The 18,008-nt window shown below is 42.1% G+C and overlaps 2 protein-coding genes across 6 annotated transcripts; one reads left to right on the forward strand and one right to left on the reverse strand.

Moving 5' to 3' along the window:
- Positions 1 to 1,634: 1,634 nt before the first annotated feature.
- On the reverse strand, positions 1,635 to 3,384 carry LOC124033569 (putative nuclease HARBI1). Of its 4 annotated transcripts, XR_006838413.1 has the most exons (5): positions 3,320 to 3,384; positions 2,777 to 3,237; positions 2,662 to 2,697; positions 2,009 to 2,563; positions 1,735 to 1,939 (listed from the first exon to the last, which is right to left on the reverse strand). XR_006838413.1 is itself a non-coding variant. In XM_046345620.1 (3 exons), exons 2-3 carry the CDS (start codon positions 2,478 to 2,480, stop codon positions 1,857 to 1,859), a joined length of 555 nt encoding a protein of 184 aa, XP_046201576.1. In that variant the 5' UTR covers positions 2,481 to 3,237; positions 3,320 to 3,384; the 3' UTR covers positions 1,735 to 1,856. The 4 variants fall into 4 exon arrangements, 2 of the variants coding, with proteins under 2 accessions (XP_046201576.1, XP_046201577.1); XR_006838412.1 differs by lacking the exon at positions 1,735 to 1,939 and adding an exon at positions 1,635 to 1,728 and having other exon boundaries at positions 2,009 to 2,697; XM_046345620.1 differs by having other exon boundaries at positions 2,009 to 3,237.
- A 1,517-nt stretch (positions 3,385 to 4,901) lies between these two features.
- LOC124033566 (E3 ubiquitin-protein ligase AMFR-like) lies at positions 4,902 to 17,486 on the forward strand. 2 transcript variants are annotated; one of them, XM_046345617.1, is made up of 14 exons: positions 4,902 to 5,379; positions 5,966 to 6,347; positions 6,456 to 6,548; positions 6,828 to 6,992; positions 8,149 to 8,301; positions 9,018 to 9,058; positions 11,517 to 11,649; positions 12,924 to 13,057; positions 13,304 to 13,414; positions 13,592 to 13,794; positions 13,985 to 14,091; positions 14,336 to 14,470; positions 14,695 to 14,885; positions 15,411 to 17,486. In XM_046345617.1, exons 2-14 carry the CDS (start codon positions 6,066 to 6,068, stop codon positions 15,559 to 15,561), a joined length of 1,899 nt encoding a protein of 632 aa, XP_046201573.1. In that variant the 5' UTR covers positions 4,902 to 5,379; positions 5,966 to 6,065; the 3' UTR covers positions 15,562 to 17,486. The 2 variants fall into 2 exon arrangements, with proteins under 2 accessions (XP_046201573.1, XP_046201574.1); XM_046345618.1 differs by lacking the exon at positions 4,902 to 5,379 and adding an exon at positions 5,463 to 5,599.
- Positions 17,487 to 18,008: the final 522 nt, after the last annotated feature.

The following is an 18,008-nucleotide window of genomic DNA, read 5'->3' on the forward strand; positions in this document are numbered from 1 at the left end:
TTATTTTGAAAGTTGTTGTGATGACGCTCAGAATTTCATGTCCAGGGGCCTGTTGCACAAAACTAGGATAAGGGATTAAGCCAGGATATCTTGGTGATCCTGGCTCAATTGATCCGTAATCCGGTTGCACTAAAGATGGATAGGGGGCAGGAGGATATGTTATGGTATAAATTACCATGGAGATTTATTCTGTGGAGCTAGCCTGCTCCAGACCAGGCTAAATTCCAGGATCTATTTAATCTCATCCCTAATGTCAGTCAGCAGTCACCACAAATGGAAACCAATAGTTATTTCACTGCTCACTATACATTGTTATCACATATAACTAGACCCACTGTCATTATTTAAACGTTTGTGATCATTAATTTCAATGATTTTGGATAAAAAATGATTTTTAGATGTTGCTATCATTAGATAATTTACAGTTTCCCATAGACTATATATAAAATGATAGAATATTAGGGCCACAGAGGGAAAAAAAGACAAGTCATAATATTGTAACCAGTTGTTTTAAAGGAGGACAGTTGTTAAAATGACAGATGTGGGGCATTTCGTGAAATTGTACTTCAGTATGGTTTCATAAACAAAGACATGCTGATGTGCCAGAATATTAAGTATCACATTGTCATAAGTATCAAAACAATATGTAGCTTTTCTGCAGAAAGAACCAGCCTCATAAATTTATGACTTTATCCTTTTTCTTCAGTGTGGCCCTAGTACTCTGTCATATAAACAAATACACATTCCATATGAATATAAAAACACAATGTGTAACATTATGTTCCTTTATTGAATAAGGACAAAACAAAGCAGGTAAACCATCAGCTCCTTTCGAAACTGAAGTCACAGTGACTCTACAAGATGGAAAGCACAGAATCCAAGCATATTATACAAAATGATACATACACATTCAAAGGTCTGTATATAACACACCCTGCATGTCTGCACACTAAAATAAATGCAGGACAAATCCATACACATCAACTGAACAGACAAATGAATGGATGCAGTAGCCTCCCTGCAGCCTTGTATTACACACAGTATACCGCACAAACATCATAAGAGGCCAAATTCGTAAAAAAACGAACCCAAAAAAAACCAAATTCCTCTGCCACCGCAGGACATATTTAACCAAAATTGAAAGCACACATACTAACTAAAATAATTCAACACATATTGGTCCCTCAGCAGCCGACCACTGTCATCATCAGGGAAGATTGCCGGATTGTCCCAGTCCATGGCTGGTGGCACTCTAGGGGGGCCTCTCCTTCCTCAGGCAGGCCACATTGTGGAGGACAGCACAAGCCACAGTAATATCACATGCCCTAACAGGGCTGACCCTTAATTTGTGAAGGCAGTGAAAGCGTGCCTTCAGGAGGCCAAAGGTCATTTCAACTCTGGCCCTGGTCCTGGCATGGGCATGGTTGTAGGCCTGCTGTGCTTCCTGGGGGTCTGTGAAAGGTGTCAGGAGAAAAGGCTGGCAGCCATACCCCCTGTCTCCCAGCAACACACCAGAGAATTCACCTGTCAACACAAAATCTCATCATTACTACCTCATAAACACAGTGATATTCTTGACACAGCCATGATGGTTATAAATAGGGGTTGTGTGGCTTACCTTTGATAGGCATGAAAGATTTCAGAGGCCCGAAAGATTCTGGAGTCATGGACTGAGCCAGGCCATTTTGCCACAACATTGCTGATCACACAGTCAGCATTGCAGACCATCTGAAATCATAAGATGAGGAATATTACACCAATCAATGCACATCACTGGCAATGCAGAGTGTTCGTCAATGGACAATATCAAAAAGTTATGTTCACCTGAACATTAATGCTGTGAAAGGATTTCCTATTCACAAAATCGGCCTCATGGGCACCTGAGGGGCTTTTATCCTTATGTGTGTGCAGTCCACTGCACCAATGACATTGGGGAAACCTGTCACACAAAGTAATGAGTATCCTACTATGTGTTAACAGTTGTCCTGTAATTTGTAGATCCTCTTACCTGCAATCCTATAGAACTCCTCTTTGATGTCACAGAGTCTTCTGTGGCCAGGGAAGGAGATGAAGACATCTGCTAATGCTTTGATAGCCAGACACACACTCCTTATTGTGCGGCAAATTGTGGCCTTGTTCAGCTGTTCTGCATCCCCCACTGAGTACAGGAAGGCTCCACTAGCAAAAAAGCTCAAGGCCACACAAACCATTTGCTCCACACTCAGTGCATGGCTCCGTGCAGTGCGGTGCTTAATCCTGGGACCCAGTAGTCTGCATAGATACCTGATGCCATCTGCAGAAAACCTGTATCTTTCATATAGATGGTCATCAGGGAAGGCCAGTGGGTCCAACCGGTCCCTGAAGACCCTTTCTCGCCTGAAGGCTCTCCTCAGCACAAGTGCTTCTTCATCCACCACATCTCGCACGAATGGGCATGCCATTGTCAGAGCAGAAAGGAACACACAATTTTGGGCCTTCATATAGGCTAGTGGCCACACCTGGTGCTGGGGGGGTGGGCAAAAGAGGGCGATGCCTTATAACGATGACTTGGTTGTACTGATTGCTGGGAAAATAAAAAAAACCTTAGAAAGATGCCACCGTCCTGTGTGCTCACAATAAGAGCTCATATGTCATGGCTCACTTGACTTTACGAGAATATACCTAATTTTTATTTTGAGCTGTGTCATCTTCTTGGAGCTGGGGGAGGAAATACAAATAATGATTAATACATTTGTGTTACAGTTAGCATACAGTGTACATTGAAGGCATATCTCACCTCCCTCTCAAGTTTTTTTATTTCAAGGTCCAGTTTCCTAATTGTCCTCTTTTTTATTTCGGACTCCAGTGCAAGATTTTCCATCTTTTTCTTCTTGTACTGAATGTCTATGTCTGCCAGTTCTATTTGGCGCCGGAGGTGGTTGCCATACAACTTTCTGATAGCTTGTGAGCTCTGTGAACACAATACAATTAGCGCAGCTGGAATTTGGCAGGATGTGGTGTCCTTTTATTAATACGCACTATGTTGCCAGGCTGGTTTTCCCACTGTATAGCATCTGGGTCCTGTAAAAGAAATTAGATTTTTTGATTTTGATGAGGACTCCTCACCATTGTAGAGTAAATAGTACTTTCACAGTCTTACCATGATACCTCATGCCTTCTGGAATCCAGAGAGATGGTCTCCTCCTCATCATCATCGTCTCCATCATGTGCTGTTGCTGCTGCACTGGGGCCTTCACCCTATCACATTTAATCGGATTCATATTGAAGCTAGTAGACAAGACATGCCAGGCCTACAGTATGCCTTTGATGGAGTACTCACTGGATCAGCATCGTCTGGTGCTTGTGCTGGTGGCTCTAACAGGAACACAGTGCTGCCAGACACCGCAAGGCAATAGGTAAACCAAAGTCAGACAGTCCAAATTGATTCAATATGAATGTGGTTGTATCCCATGTAGAGATGGAAGGACATACCTTGAATGAAGCAGGTGGCATCTTGGGAGGAACCTATGCTCATCTCTTTCCCCCCAGGGATCCCCTCTAAGACGGGCCTGCCTTTATTTAGCTCCAAGGCCATGTCCTCTGCTGGGGTAAGGTCAGCCTTTGGTGACCCACCACCCGTGCCTTGTCTGTGGGTATTCTTTTTCACTGCTAAAACAGTACAGACAATGTGTGAGCAGGCACCTTCTGGGTACAATATATGCTTGTGCTTTGTTAAATATTAGTCAGGGACCATACCATTCTGCAGAATGTTCTTGTATTTGATTTTGACCTGCTGCCATGTCCGTTTTGGCCCGTTCATGTTTAATCTACACACACACACACACATTTAATGGAGTCACACTGCAAAAAATTACTTGGTATTTTTGTCTTGTTTTCAGTAAAAATATCAACAACAAAAAACTTAAATAAAGATGTATTTTCTTGATTTGCTAAATGACCTAGCAAAATAAGTATAGTTTAGACAAAAAATATAAACTTTAAGTAAATGTGTGCTTAAAACAAGCAAATAAAAAATCTGTCAATATAATAAAAATTCTCTTGAAATAAGTTTACTTTTTCCATAAACACTTAATTTTAGAAAAGTTCTCGTTTCACTGGCAGATTTTTTTGCTTATTTTCCTAGGTAATTTTGCTCAAGAAAATATTCAAGATGTTTTTTAGATATTTTTTTTTTTACTGAAAACAAGACAAAAATACTAAGTAAGAAAGACATTTTTGCAGTGCAGTGAGCAACCGACCTTGGGTCCTTTGAAAGGCGCTATATAAATTAAAGTGATTATTATTATAGCTCATCTATTTATTCAATTAAATGTTATTTATATAGCACTTTTCACAATTGTTTCATTCTGTCAAAGCAGCTTTACATTAATGAAATACAAAAAAAAATACAAAAAAAACGGTGGACAACATAAGAAGCAGAGTACAACGGCCTAAGATTAAACCGTACTGAGCGTAGTAACGTTAAATAATAATGTAAGGCTTTAATAATAATTTATCATAGCTTTATACAGTGTGATGGACTTACTTTACACAATTTCACTCATATCTGCAGTGCATTTCAATTAAAAATTTAACCGTTTCATAATTACAGTACAACTGCGTTTTTGGAGATGTGAATTAAATATTTGAATTGTAATTGTGATGTTTCAGCGGAGCGGTGAGTGTGTAATTGTGCACTACTTACGCATTCAGGCGGTCTGCAATACTTTGCCACGCTTTTTCTCTTTGCTTTATCACTGTGGCGGTGTTGCCTTTCTTCTTAATTATATCTTTTACCTCCTCGTATGCCTCCATGAGGATTTGTGCTTCCGACGGGGAAAAGTACGCGGCTCTAGTTGCCATGGTAAATCAGTTAATCTGTGATCTGTGGCGGGGTCTATTTGAGTGAGCCGTGAGCGCGCACCTATCCAGGATTGGTTTCACCTGGCTTAATGAATCCGTGTCTGCTCATCCTGGCTTGGTCTTTGTGCAACCAATTAATCCTGGACGCACATGTTTTGGCTTCATTGAGCTCAGCTGAGTCATTTATCCCGGATGTCTTAATTCTACTTTTGTGCAACAGGCCCCTGGGGTTTCAGCAGCATAGATTGTTTTTCAACAGCCAGTGAGAAATAAACAAGATGTCGTCAACATATGCCGCGTTCATACACTAGACGAAACTAGGAAACTCGGAAATGTCCGACTTGCTAACTGGTATTCACGTCCCGCGGCAACGACTTAGCAAAATTGAAATGACCGAGTTTCCTAGTTCCGCCTAGTGTATGAACGCAGCAGTAACAACGGATCGGGGAATTTTAACGTAGTCTACTGTCAACCTCAACAAGAGGAAATTGGATGTTGGACATGAAGTTAGCTAGTTAACGTCAAATTGATTAATTTGTAAGTTGAGTGAAATGTCTTTGCTCAAATTTGAACCAGACTGGTTCGGTGTATTTCATAATCACCAGCTAGCTAACTAGCTAATGCTAGCTAGTTAGCAACCTCTACCGAGTACGGAAACTGATAGACTCTGGGACAGGTTACGTTAGCTAGCTGGATAGTTTGGACTTTTTAACTAGACAGCCAGCAAGCTAAAGTGCTACTTTATAAGCAATATCAGGTCCTCTTATTGTTTTATTTGAACTATACAACATTGGGTAGCTAGCTGGCTGTCTAAACTTGTAGCTAACTACCAGCTAGCTTCCATGCTAACATTAGTCTAGCACTCACTAGCTAGCTGGACCAAAATGGGCGTTGTTTTGATAGCGGTAGATAGTTAGTTAGCTAGCTAATAACAATATGAACTTAACTAGTAAGTTTAGCTTCTCAGCTAGCCCTCTACAACTGTCTCTGGCTAGTGAAACAACACTAGAAACTAGTACTAGACAGAGAGGGCTTGTTGCTCAGGCTTATTACCGTTACACTAACTAGCTTGTTCCATGCATTACCTACAGTAGCATTACTGAATTGTTTTCCTTCCCTGCAGGTTGTTGACAGAGCTACGGTGTGGTGGAAATCAGTGTCAAGCCTATTAGGCCTAACTTCACAAGTCGTGTGTGTGAGACACCTCCAATATTAACATTCCAATGCCTCTGCTATTCCTGGAGAGGTTTCCCTGGCCCAGTCTGCAGACCTACACAGCGCTGAGTGTGGCTCTGCTGGCTGGAAGCATCTTCAGCGCCTACACTACTGTGACAGAACAGGGGTTTGGGGTTCCAGACATGGACGAGCCTCTACCACCTGCACCCTTAGTAGGGGATAATAGAGGCGGCCTAGAACATGTGACTAGCGATGATGTTGTGGGTGCAGATACAGAATTGGCGACCACTGTTATGTGGTACCTGGTCACTGACAGTATCTTTGTATGGGTAAGTCTTATTTAAGATAGGCTCAACTCAGCCAAGCAGCCAATATTGTTGTTATGTTACTTAGTTGTTACATGGTTGCTAAGTGGTCTGCTCTTCTCTACTCCTCAGGTGTTGGTGAATACAGCTTTCTGTTCCCTGATGTTAATTGCTAAGATGATCCAGTGCATGGTTTTTGGGCCCCTTCGAGTCAGTGAGAAGCAGGTGAGGCTTGGAGTTGTGGTGGTAACCTAATAACTGATATTTGGGATAATTTGATGTCACCTTATTGAAGGTTAGGCATTTAACTGTGTTTATGTAAACAATAGTACTAATGTCCTTCACAAATAGTCCGCCAAACAATATTTTATCATTGAAACCCACACTGGTGGTTTGAGTCTATTAGTGTACTCTGACCACTCCATCCATGTTCTAATGTCTTGATCTCTCCTCTCTCCACCCCTCTCTCTTCCCATCTCCTCTCTACTCCACTCCCCTCCTCAGCACCTTAAGGACAAGTTCTGGAACTTCATCTTCTATAAGTTCATCTTTATCTTCGGGGTGCTGAATGTTCAGATGGTGGAGGAGGTGGTCATGTGGTGTCTGTGGTTCTCTGCCCTGGTCTTCATCCACCTCATGGTCCAGCTGTGCAAGGACCGCTTTGAATACGTACGTCTTATCAACCTCTAACAGTACATTTTAGCCATTTAGCAGATGCTCTTATCCAGAGTGACTTACATTGGTGCGTTCATCTTAAGATAGCTTAACACTTTACTGTTGGTGTCTTTATGAATGCATTCATAAACCTTTTTATAACAGCTATATAACAACATTTGTCATAAGTAGTTTTAAATAATTATGAGTAACGGCATGATATAAAGGTTCAATTTAAATAAAATAAAATGTTATAAAGCGAGTTATATTGGGTAACAAGTGCTATTACACAGTATGCATGACAACTTATTAGAGTACTGAATAAAAAATAAAAAACTGAAATAAGGAAATTACAAAATGTAGATGGGCCCACCCACTGTACTGTAGGGAGAGTGACCTTGTTGACTTGTTTACGCTGTAAACATATATACCTATGTTAGATGCCAGTGATATGACGCTGTTGGCTATAAATTCAGTCACAGTGACTGCCATAGACCGGGTCTATTTCCGGTCCAGGCCAGACCTATTAATAAGCCTAGTTCTTGCTGTATGTATGTAGGCCAGGGTCTTAGGTTTAGCTAATGTTTCAGTCACTTCATAGATTCAAACTACAGAGTGGGGGACTACAAAAAAACTAAGATGAACATTTAGGTAGTGTGCTGTAGCTATAGGAAAACAGAACATCACACCATATTGTGAAGAATGACATCTCTCTGTCTGCAATCAATGGGTGTTAGGTTTGACCCTTATCATATCAGCTGACATGGTACCTGTTGTAATGCTGTACTTTGTTGCTGCTGTCTGCAGTAAAAGTTTGATGAAAGGCTGCATAACAAGCCTGTATGTGTCTCTGTACCTGTGTCAATATTGTTGTGTGTCACTAGACATGTTATTTGAGCATGTGTTAGTAGTACAGTATGGGGCTGCAGTGACACTGCCCAGATAAAGCTTACCTCTTGACCAAAAACATGCTCAACAGGAAAGTCTAGTACCCATGAAGTCTGCAACCACCCCTAAATTGTTATTCTGTGTGTCGGTCGCTCTTTGTATGTAAGTACAAGTTATATGTAGGTGTGCGTGTCCGTCTACATCCTGTGTGTGTGTGTTTAGTAATTTCTCTTTCTGAATGAGTGTATACAGTAGGTTAATGTGTACCTGTTCCCCCTTGCAGCTGTCCTTCTCTCCCACTACTTCTATGAACAGCCATGTGCGTGTCCTTACCCTACTGGTGTCCCTGCTGCTGGGCTGCTGTGGTCTGGCTGTGGTCTGTGGTCTGCTGGGCGCTGCCCATGGCATGCACACCCTCTCCTTCATGGCTGCAGAGGTGAGGACCTAACCCTAAAGAGCTCACCAGCATGTAGTCCTAATAAATGTAAATTAGTTACCTCTGGTTCATTCACATATTCCTATGGGGAAAGAATAGGGTTTTGGAATAGACACCAAAAATAAGGTCTGAGGTTAACACAGGCTTAGGATATGTTATACATTTTGTTATTGGAGAGAATATCAGTCAGTTAACATGACCTTTATGAATTATGAAGCCTTTGTGCTTTTACCTGATTACATAAATGTTTCAAAATGCACAAAAAGTGACGTTAGCTGATGAAGATTCTTATAGAACAAAATGTTTCAGATCTCCTAAGCCTGTGTTTACCACAGACCTTATTTTCGGCGTTTATCTAAAAACCCTACGAAAACTCTTGTTAATTTCCCATTAGACTTTGTCCAACGAACCATGGCAGAGTTAGTGCCTACAAAAAGACCCCCTTACTATTGCTCTCTATTGGGCGGAGAGTATTTCTATAGGCACACCCATTGGTGTAGACTAGAGCAGGGCTGGCTGAACCTCCTGGGGAGTTGGGACTACCATCCTGCAGGAGTTTGTTCCAGCTGTTGTTTTATTGTAAGTTACATTAACAAGGAGGTTTACTCAGTCACAAATTAGTATTACGTCATTGTCATCCGTTACATTTGTTTCCCACAAAAAAAGGATGTATAAAATACTTATGTATAATTCCTATGTCTTTCTCTGTCTTTCAGTGTCTGCTGGTTACTGTGCGGACTGGACATGTCATCATGAGGTAAGACCCTTCCTTGCAGAATGCAGACCCTTTTGCACTGCAACACAGATGACATAGCGGATCTAGAATGAACCAGTTCTAATATTAGCGTACTATTAGATGTGTTACCATGAGCACCCGTTGAAAGACTGCTTTGTGCTACAGAAGGTGATCATGATGACTTGCAGTCAGCTGTATTTATTGGAGGGGTTCATTAATTGGTTATGCTAAATCATACAAAAACCCTGTAAACAGGAGCCAAGTGTATGAGTTGTTGCTTTGCTTTGTGTTGTCTGGACACCCATAGCATTAAGAGCATATAAGAGTCCAAAACGTGTACTCACAGTGTTCTAGAATGTTGGCTTTTGTACGTTTTGAATTCTTAATGCGGCTCAATCAATTTCTCCAACTGTCAACACATTAAAATGAATAGAGGAGCTCGTGCGCAGAGCTGCGTTGGTTGGGAATTTTGGGGAGGTTCGCGTTCTGCCTGGCCCATTGAGAGTTACGCTAAGTGATGATCTACAACTACTGATTAGCGCAAGCAAAAATAAGTTGATGCTGGTCTGGCCTTAATGACTATGTACTCTTATCTCCATCTGGCACAGTTGAGGACTGGTCAGCCTATAGAGCCTCGTTCCTCTCGACAGTGGCAAGAAAGAATGTGAACCCTTTCGAATTACCTGGATTTCTGCATAAATTCATCATCAAATTTGATCTGATCTTCATGTAAGTCACAACAATAGACAAACAGTGCGCTTAAACTAATAACACACACATTTTTCTTGTCTATATTGAATACATCATTTAAACATTCACAGTGTAGGTTGGAAATAGTATGTGAATCACAAGGCTAATGACTTCTCCAAAAGCCGATAGGAGTCAGCTAACCTGTAGTCCAATCGATGAGATTGGAGATGTTGGTTAGAACTGCCTTGCCCTATAAAAAACACTCACAAAATTTGAGTTTGCTATTCACAAGAAGCATTGCCTGATGTGAACCGTGCCTCGAACAAAAGAGATCTCAGAAGACCTAAGATTAATAATTGTTGACTTGCATAAAGCTGGGAATGGTTACAAAATTATCTCTAAAATCCTTGATGTTCATCAGAACGGTAAGACAAATTGTCTATAAATGGAGAAAGTTCAGCACTGTTGCTACTCTCTCTAGGAGGCCGTCCTGCAAAGATGACTGCAAAAGCACAGCGCAGAATGCTCAGTGAGGTAAAGAAGAATCCTAGAGTGTCAGCTGTAAGACTTACAGAAATCTCTGGATAATGCTAACACCTCTGTTGACGAGTCTACGATATGTAAAACAATTAACAAGAATGGTGTTCATGGGAGGACACCACGGAAGAAGCCACTGCTGTCCAAAAAAACCCATTGCTGCACATCTGAAGTTTGCAAAAGTGAACCTGGATGTTCCACAGCGCTACTGGCAGAATATTCTGTGGACAGATGAAACTACAGTTAAGTTGTTTGGAAGGAACACTGTGTGGAGAAAAAAAAGGCACAGCACACCAACATCAACCTCATCCAAACTGTAAAGTATGTTGGGGGGTGCATCATAGTTTGGGGCTGCCTCAGGGCCTGGACAGCTTGCTATCATCGACGGAAAAATGAATTCCCAAGTTTATCAAGACATTTTGCAGGAGAATGTTAGGCTATCTGTCTGCCAATTGAAATGCAACAGAAGTTGGGTGATGCAACAGGACAACGTCCCAAAACACAGAAGTAAATCAACAACAGAATGGCTTCAACAGACGAAAATATTCCTTCTGGAGTGACCCAGTCAGAGTCCTGACCTCAACCCGATTTGAGATGCTGTGACATGACCTTGAGAGCAGTTCACACTGGACATCCCAACAATATTGCTGAACTGAAACAGTTTTGTAGAGAGGAAAGGACCAACATTCCTCCTGACCATTGTGCAGGTCTGATCCGCAACTACAGAAAACATTTGGTTGAGGTTATTGCTGCCAAAGGAGGGTCAATCAGTTATTAAATCCAAGGGTTCACATACTTTTCCAACCCTGTACTGTGAATATTTACACGGTATGTTCAATAAAGACATGAAAACGTGTAATTGTTTGTGTGCTATTAGTTTCAGCGGACTGTGTTTGTCTTGTTGTGACCTAGATGAAGAGCATATCAAATTCTATGACCAATTTATGCGGAAATCCATTTCCAAATGGTTCACATACTTTTTCTTGCCACCAGTAGGTTTCTTCCTAGGTTCCTGCCTTTCTAGAGAGTCTTTCCTAGCCACTGTGCTTCTATATCTGCATTGCTTACTCTTTGGGGTTTTAGGCTGGGTTTCTGTAAAAGCACTTAGTGACAGCTACTTTTGTAAAAAGGGCTTTATAAATACATTTGATTTGTGTTGTGTACAATTCAAAAGCACAAGTGCTAAAATGTCCAAATAAAAAGGCATTATTGTGACCAGGGCAGGGTTCTGACTAAGTCTGTTTCTCTGCAGGTACACCATTCACCTGTGGGATCTGAACCACCCAGGCACCTGGGAGAGTAAAGGTTCCTACGTCTACTACACTGACTTCATCATGGAGCTGTCTATGCTGTCCCTGGACCTTATGCACCACATTCACATGCTGGTGAGTGACAGAGCTGGGAGCACTACGGGCTGGTATTAGTAAGGGAACTAACTGAATGGGTAAGAGCACTACTGAGAGGCACACAAGATGGCTGACTGAACTAGCCTGAATTTAAAATAAGGGCTCTATCTCAATTTGTCTTTCTTCGATTCTCAATTTGTCTTTCTTCGATTCTCAATTTGTCTTTCTTCGATTCCTTGCATTCTATCTCCTCGCCTACTCATCTGAATTGGAGAAGGTCCATAGTGTCTCCTCTCAGATGAGAGTAATCGAGGAAAGATGAATTGAGAGAGAACCACAGTATTCAGTTAGATGAGAGTTGAGTTTGATTGTAGACCTGTTTTAACATTTGACTCTCCTCAGCTCTTTAGTAATATATTAGAGCTGTGTTTAATATTTGACTCTCCTCAGCTCTTTAGTAATATATTAGAGCTGTGTTTAATATTTGACTCCCCTCAGCTCTTTAGTAATATATTAGAGCTGTGTTTAATATTTGACTCCCCTCAGCTCTTTAGTAATATATTAGAGCTGTGTTTAATATTTGACTCCCCTCAGCTCTTTAGTAATATCTTAGATCTGTGTTTAATATTTGACTCCCCTCAGCTCTTTAGTAATATATTAGAGCTGTGTTTAATATTTGACTCCCCTCAGCTCTTTAGTAATATATTAGAGCTGTGTTTAATATTTGACTCTCCTCAGCTCTTTAGTAATATATTAGAGCTGTGTTTAATATTTGACTCTCCTCAGCTCTTTAGTAATATCTTAGATCTGTGTTTAATATTTGACTCCCCTCAGCTCTTTAGTAATATATTAGAGCTGTGTTTAATATTTGACTCTCCTCAGCTCTTTAGTAATATATTAGAGCTGTGTTTAATATTTGACTCTCCTCAGCTCTTTAGTAATATCTTAGAGCTGTGTTTATCATTTGACTCCCGTCTCCCCTCAGCTCTTTGGTAATATCTTAGAGCTGTGTTTATCATTTGACTCCCGTCTCCCCTCAGCTCTTTGGTAATATATTAGAGCTGTGTTTATCATTTGACTCCCGTCTCCCCTCAGCTCTTTGGTAATATCTTAGAGCTGTGTTTAATATTTGACTCCCGTCTCCCCGTAGCTCTTTGGTAATATATTAGAGCTGTGTTTATCATTTGACTCCCGTCTCCCCTCAGCTCTTTGGTAATATCTTAGAGCTGTGTTTAATATTTGACTCCCGTCTCCCCTCAGCTCTTTAGTAATATCTTAGAGCTGTGTTTAACATTTGACTCCTGTCCCCTCAGCTCTTTGGTAATATCTGGCTGTCCATGGCCAGTCTGGTGATCTTCATGCAGCTGAGGTATCTGTTCCATGAGGTGCAGCGCCGCATCCGACGCCACAAGAACTACCTCCGTGTCATCAACAACATGGAGGCCAGGTCTGTCTACTGACCAGCCTACTGATGGCTCTCACTGTCTTGTATATAATACATCCCTACTGTTACTTATTAGGTGATGGGTGGTGTTCTTTCACTCTTAGCTGAGACTCAGTGTATGAAGCTCAAGCAGTGTGTGTTGTGTGAATCTAGTCTCTCTGCTTTCTTATGACGGGCTATCTAGCTGTTAGCTATTCATGAGACTAGTGCAGTTGTTGATCTAGATTTGTTATCCTCTGTACCGCTCAGGTTTGCAGTGGCCACAGCCGAGGAACTGGTAGCCAACAATGATGACTGTGCCATCTGCTGGGACACCATGCAGACAGCACGTAAACTGCCCTGCGGACACCTCTTCCACAAGTAAGAGACTGACCCAGCCACCTTGGCACCTCTAAAATCCCAGGAGTCATTATTTCCTCACACTTGATTGAATGTGGCATTATGTGGGTGATGTTTTGATTGACACTAAGAGTGTTGTCTGTACCTGTGTTTGATAAGTATCTGTGTACATTAACGTTCCTGTTTGCTATTCCTCAGTTCCTGCCTGCGGTCGTGGCTGGAGCAGGACACGTCGTGTCCAACATGCAGGATGTCCCTGAACATCAGCGGTGATGGAGGCCCGGCCAGAGGCCAGCAGCAGGGGGCTGGCCTCCCACTGGACAACAACCTGGGCCCTGGAGGCCCCGCTGCAGACGCCAGACCACACCTCAACCAACACAATCACTTCTTCCACTTTGATGGTAAGGCCATACAGACTTGTTTTACAACACAGGTGATCTCACTGAATGGACTACTCTATTGAGTATGGTTGATGATGATGAGTTCTGGCATATAACATGTTGATAGTCACATAGACAGACATCACACTGTTAGACATTTCTTATAGTGCACATTTCAGGTAGTGATTATTGTGGTGATGTCTCCTCCCAGGCTCCCGCATCGCCAGCTGGCTGCCTAGTTTCTCAGTAGAGGTGATGCACACAACTAACATCCTGGCTATCGCTCAGCAGGCCAACAACTCTCAGCTCAACACCATGGTGAGTCACAGCCTTACTCTAATCCCCTCCCGGGACACCAGGGGATTCTCCTTTCAGCATGTTTTTTAGTCCTGGACTAGGTTTAATCCTTCCAAGAGGTCTCGCAAGCATCATCTGAGCTTTGAAGATTGTTTTTACACCTGCCCTTCATCAACAGCTTTGTTTTCAATGTATTCATTGCAGCAATATGACTTAACTAGAATGGAGGTGGCTGCTGGGTAACATAGTGTTCTACTCCCCACAGGCCCATCAGATCCAGGAGATGTTTCCTCAGGTTCCCTACCACTTGGTGCTGCAGGACCTGCAGTTGACCCGCTCTGTGGAGGTCACCACCGACAACATCCTAGAGGGACGCATCGTGGTGCCCTTCCCTGCTCTGGTAGGTCCTCCAGTTCAGTTCATTGGGTATTTTGACCATGGTGGTTCACATATAGAACCCAGAAGGCCTACACTTTTCCCTTGTGTGTGATTGTACTGCCTCTTTCTGAGGGTTAGGCAGAAAAAGAGAGTGAATGAGTTCAGGATCTAGTCAAATGTGTTTAAAGGTGTATCCTGTGGTGTTAACTGGTGTTGATTAAAGATGTCTTGCCTCTCCCCCTCCAGGCGGCTGAGCGTTTCCCCGTGCAGGTGAACCCAGCCCCAGAGGAGGGGGCAGGAGCCAGTGGGGGGGTGGATACTGCTCCCAGAGAGCTGAACAGCCTGGAGGTCAGAGGGAGCCGTTTCTCCAAGTCTGCAGAGGAGAGACAGAAGATGCTGCTACAGAGGAAGGATGAGCTGCTGCAACAGGCACGCAGGTACTGTACTGTCACCACCGGCAATACTAGACCAGTCTGTCAAACGAAACGGGTGTATTCAGTGAGGGGAAACCTTCCCAGCTTTGCAGATAGAAATATAACCTACCCTATTCAACTTCGCAGACAATCATATCTTATTATGTTTTGCAACTGTGACCAGGCATCCTGAACAGGCCTCAGCTGACAATCTTTTCAAAATAAGAGTCTTAGATGAGAGCAAACACCTGTTGCTGTCTTGGTGGTGGTTTCTTGTCTGTTAGGTCAGGGTTCAGTCACTGGCTCTTTTACTGAGTAACTACAGTAGCAGAATAGCTCTATTGTAACTAAATGACTGAGATCACTGTTATGTTTATAAGGACACACCATAGCAAAAGTTTAGCAAAATGAACGTTTCTTATTGCACTGGTTCAGACAGTTTCTCCCTGCCACTCTGTTTCTGAGCATTTCCTTCTGTTTCGTGTCTGCTGATCACAACCCACATTGACCTCAAATAAATAAAGGTAAATAAAATGAATTCCCCCACAGGAGATACTTGAGAAAGAGCCCAGAGGACGAGGAGGACCTGCCCACTCTGGAGGAAGACGCCCCTGTCTCAGACGTGACCATGCTGAGACGCAGGACCATGGCAGCAGCTGCAGAGAGACGCCTGCAGAGCCAACCAGACCCTGCTCCCTGAGACTACACTGGACTGTAAACTCCCACCGACAGTCTCGCCTCGAACCCACACCTAATGCCCTTGGAGTGTCCACCAAACTCCTCATGTCCCACCTAAGAGGCACCTCCAACAAAAGAGCTCTTTACATTATATGATCAATGGAATTACCTAAATAAAAACATTACATTACAAAGTGTTACAAGAAGCATGGGCTTTGGCAGCACATGGCACAGGGGCTCTGCTGTTTTAGGCTGCCCTAGTGAGATATGAGAACTGGGCCTTGGGAATGGTACCAGCCTCCTCTGAACTTTCACCAGGCACCAGAGGTTTAATTGGACATGGATCACCAGCGTTTTAAAGGAGTGGTGGGTGTCTTGTCTGAGTTTCTGAAGTGCACACCTGTCATCACATAGCTCTAGCCCCCCAGCTTCACTAGACTTACCTGCCATTCTCTTTACTGGCCATGATGGGGAAGGAAAGAGCATGGCGTCACAGTCCGAGGATGCTGCTGAGGTTAGTTAGGGTTTGTTACGGTGCTGTTGCTACATACAGCTCATAGTGTAATGGAGTGGGACATAGTTTGTATTGGTTTTATTCAACAACAAAAATATTTGTGTTGTAATGGGTTGAGATTGATATATGAGATTGATTCATTTGTTGGGTTGATAACAAACTGATGTTATTTTATAAAAATGGAGTGAAAACTGTGAATTAATTTAATAGATTAAAACATTGTGAAGCTTTTTTTCTTTTAATTAAGAGAATGTCACTTTAGTATTACAGCCTCTTTGAAATATGAATGTACTTTATCCACATAATTTATCTTTATTTAGCTAGGCAAGTCAGTTAAGAACAAATTCTTATTTTCAATGACGAACAATGGGCTCACTGTCTTGTTCAGGGGCAGAACGACAGATTTTGTACCTTGTCAGCTCTGGGGTTTGAACTTGCAACCTTCCGGTTACTAGTCCAACGCTCTAACCACTAGGCTACCCTGCGGCCCCATAATGCTGCAGAGAGAGTAGAAGAGTTTAAATTCTGGCCGTTGTGGAGACCTGGCTGTTAATAATGTGTTAAATGTCACATATCCACCCAAGAAAGAACACTAACTAAATAGGAAGACAGACAGTAAAACTCTCACCAGTATAGAGATATAGAGTGGCTCCCTGACCTCTAGGTCAACCAGTGGTTTCTATCTGCAGTCTGTATACCTCTAAAACTTCCCAAAGCATACCTACACTGTATTAAACATCCATTGATAGAGGTACAGAAGACTGTATGGGCTCAGGAGTTGGGTTGAGGTTGGAATACTGATGAACCTATCTTATTCACTCACTCACACTCCATTCCTACACTCCATGTACTGGTAGGTTCATTCTTGCAGACGATATATAGGCCTATGTGTTGGATGTCTTTGATAACTAAAGGCTTTTTAAAGTTGAGTGGGTGTTGTGTGTGAATCACAATGGAATGCTTTAGTTTACTTTTACCCCAAAGAACATTGGTCCCATGAACTTCCACATGATGCAGATGTCTTTCTTTGAGATGAGCATATTTTTGTGTGTTTGGTTGATGCAAAATATTTCTCTTTCAGCTTGTTTCATCTGTGGGATTGTAAGAAGTTTCTACTAACTGTGTTTCAGTGATGCACCTTTTGTCAAAAACAAAATACACCAGTCCGTTTTTCATTGTTTCAAGCTATTTATTGATCAACTCATATTTTCATATCCATGTCATATTTTTATATTCACAAGGGGTTATTTTTGTAACATTATATATTTGATCTAATCAAAAACATGAATTAATCTTTTGGACTGAGCTTTCCTCATATTTTGTGCCTAAATCAAGAATAGTTATATGGTTTAATTGTGTAAATAATGTAGTTTTTGTAATTACTGCTCAAGTAACATGAACAAATTATCAATAATAAACAGAGCTTCTCTACAGCCTTTTAACAAACTAGTTTTTCTTTGCCTCCTGTGGATAGGCCAAGTACCCCTAGGGGTCCTAATACCCCAGGTTGGGAACCACTGCTATAGACATTGAGTAATCTCTTTCTAGACAGATGGGTTGCCTCCCACAATGTTACCACTGAGTGAGCTTGATTCAGCTGAACCGCAGTGCACCGGGCTATGCAGTGAGGGAGGAGTACCCTTATCAAATGGAACAGTAATCTGCTCAGCTCGGTCATGTTGTCAACAAGGCAGCATGATGCATCGTTCAGAAACCTACATCCTCTTTAACCATTTTTTTTATAACTCTTTCATTGGGAATGCAGATAGTGTTTTTATCAAAAGCAATCATTTTTGCACGTGAAAACAGAGTCCTACAATTTATTCAACATGCTTAACCTATGGCCACATTTGTTTTGAGCCGACTCTACTGTCGGCCAAAATGGAGCACCTGACTCACGCCCGGGAGGCAGCCAGTTCCAAAACGAATGCAATCTACGCTAACCCAGTTTAATC

This window comes from Oncorhynchus gorbuscha, linkage group LG04 (assembly GCF_021184085.1).
Source record: "Oncorhynchus gorbuscha isolate QuinsamMale2020 ecotype Even-year linkage group LG04, OgorEven_v1.0, whole genome shotgun sequence".
NCBI lineage: Eukaryota > Metazoa > Chordata > Actinopteri > Salmoniformes > Salmonidae > Oncorhynchus > Oncorhynchus gorbuscha.

Excerpts from the sequence above, each read along its gene's own strand:
- LOC124033569 (XM_046345620.1), bottom strand. The coding sequence starts at position 2,480 with ATGAAGGCCCAAAATTGTGTGTTCCTTTCTGCTCTGACAATGGCATGC. Across the intron at positions 1,940-2,008 it reads GGAGTTCTATAGGATTGCAG|GTTTCCCCAATGTCATTGGT; the intron begins GTAAGAGGATCT and ends TTTGTGTGACAG.
- LOC124033566 (XM_046345617.1), top strand. The coding sequence starts at position 6,066 with ATGCCTCTGCTATTCCTGGAGAGGTTTCCCTGGCCCAGTCTGCAGACC. Across the intron at positions 14,092-14,335 it reads ACTCTCAGCTCAACACCATG|GCCCATCAGATCCAGGAGAT; the intron begins GTGAGTCACAGC and ends TACTCCCCACAG. Across the intron at positions 14,471-14,694 it reads TGGTGCCCTTCCCTGCTCTG|GCGGCTGAGCGTTTCCCCGT; the intron begins GTAGGTCCTCCA and ends CTCCCCCTCCAG.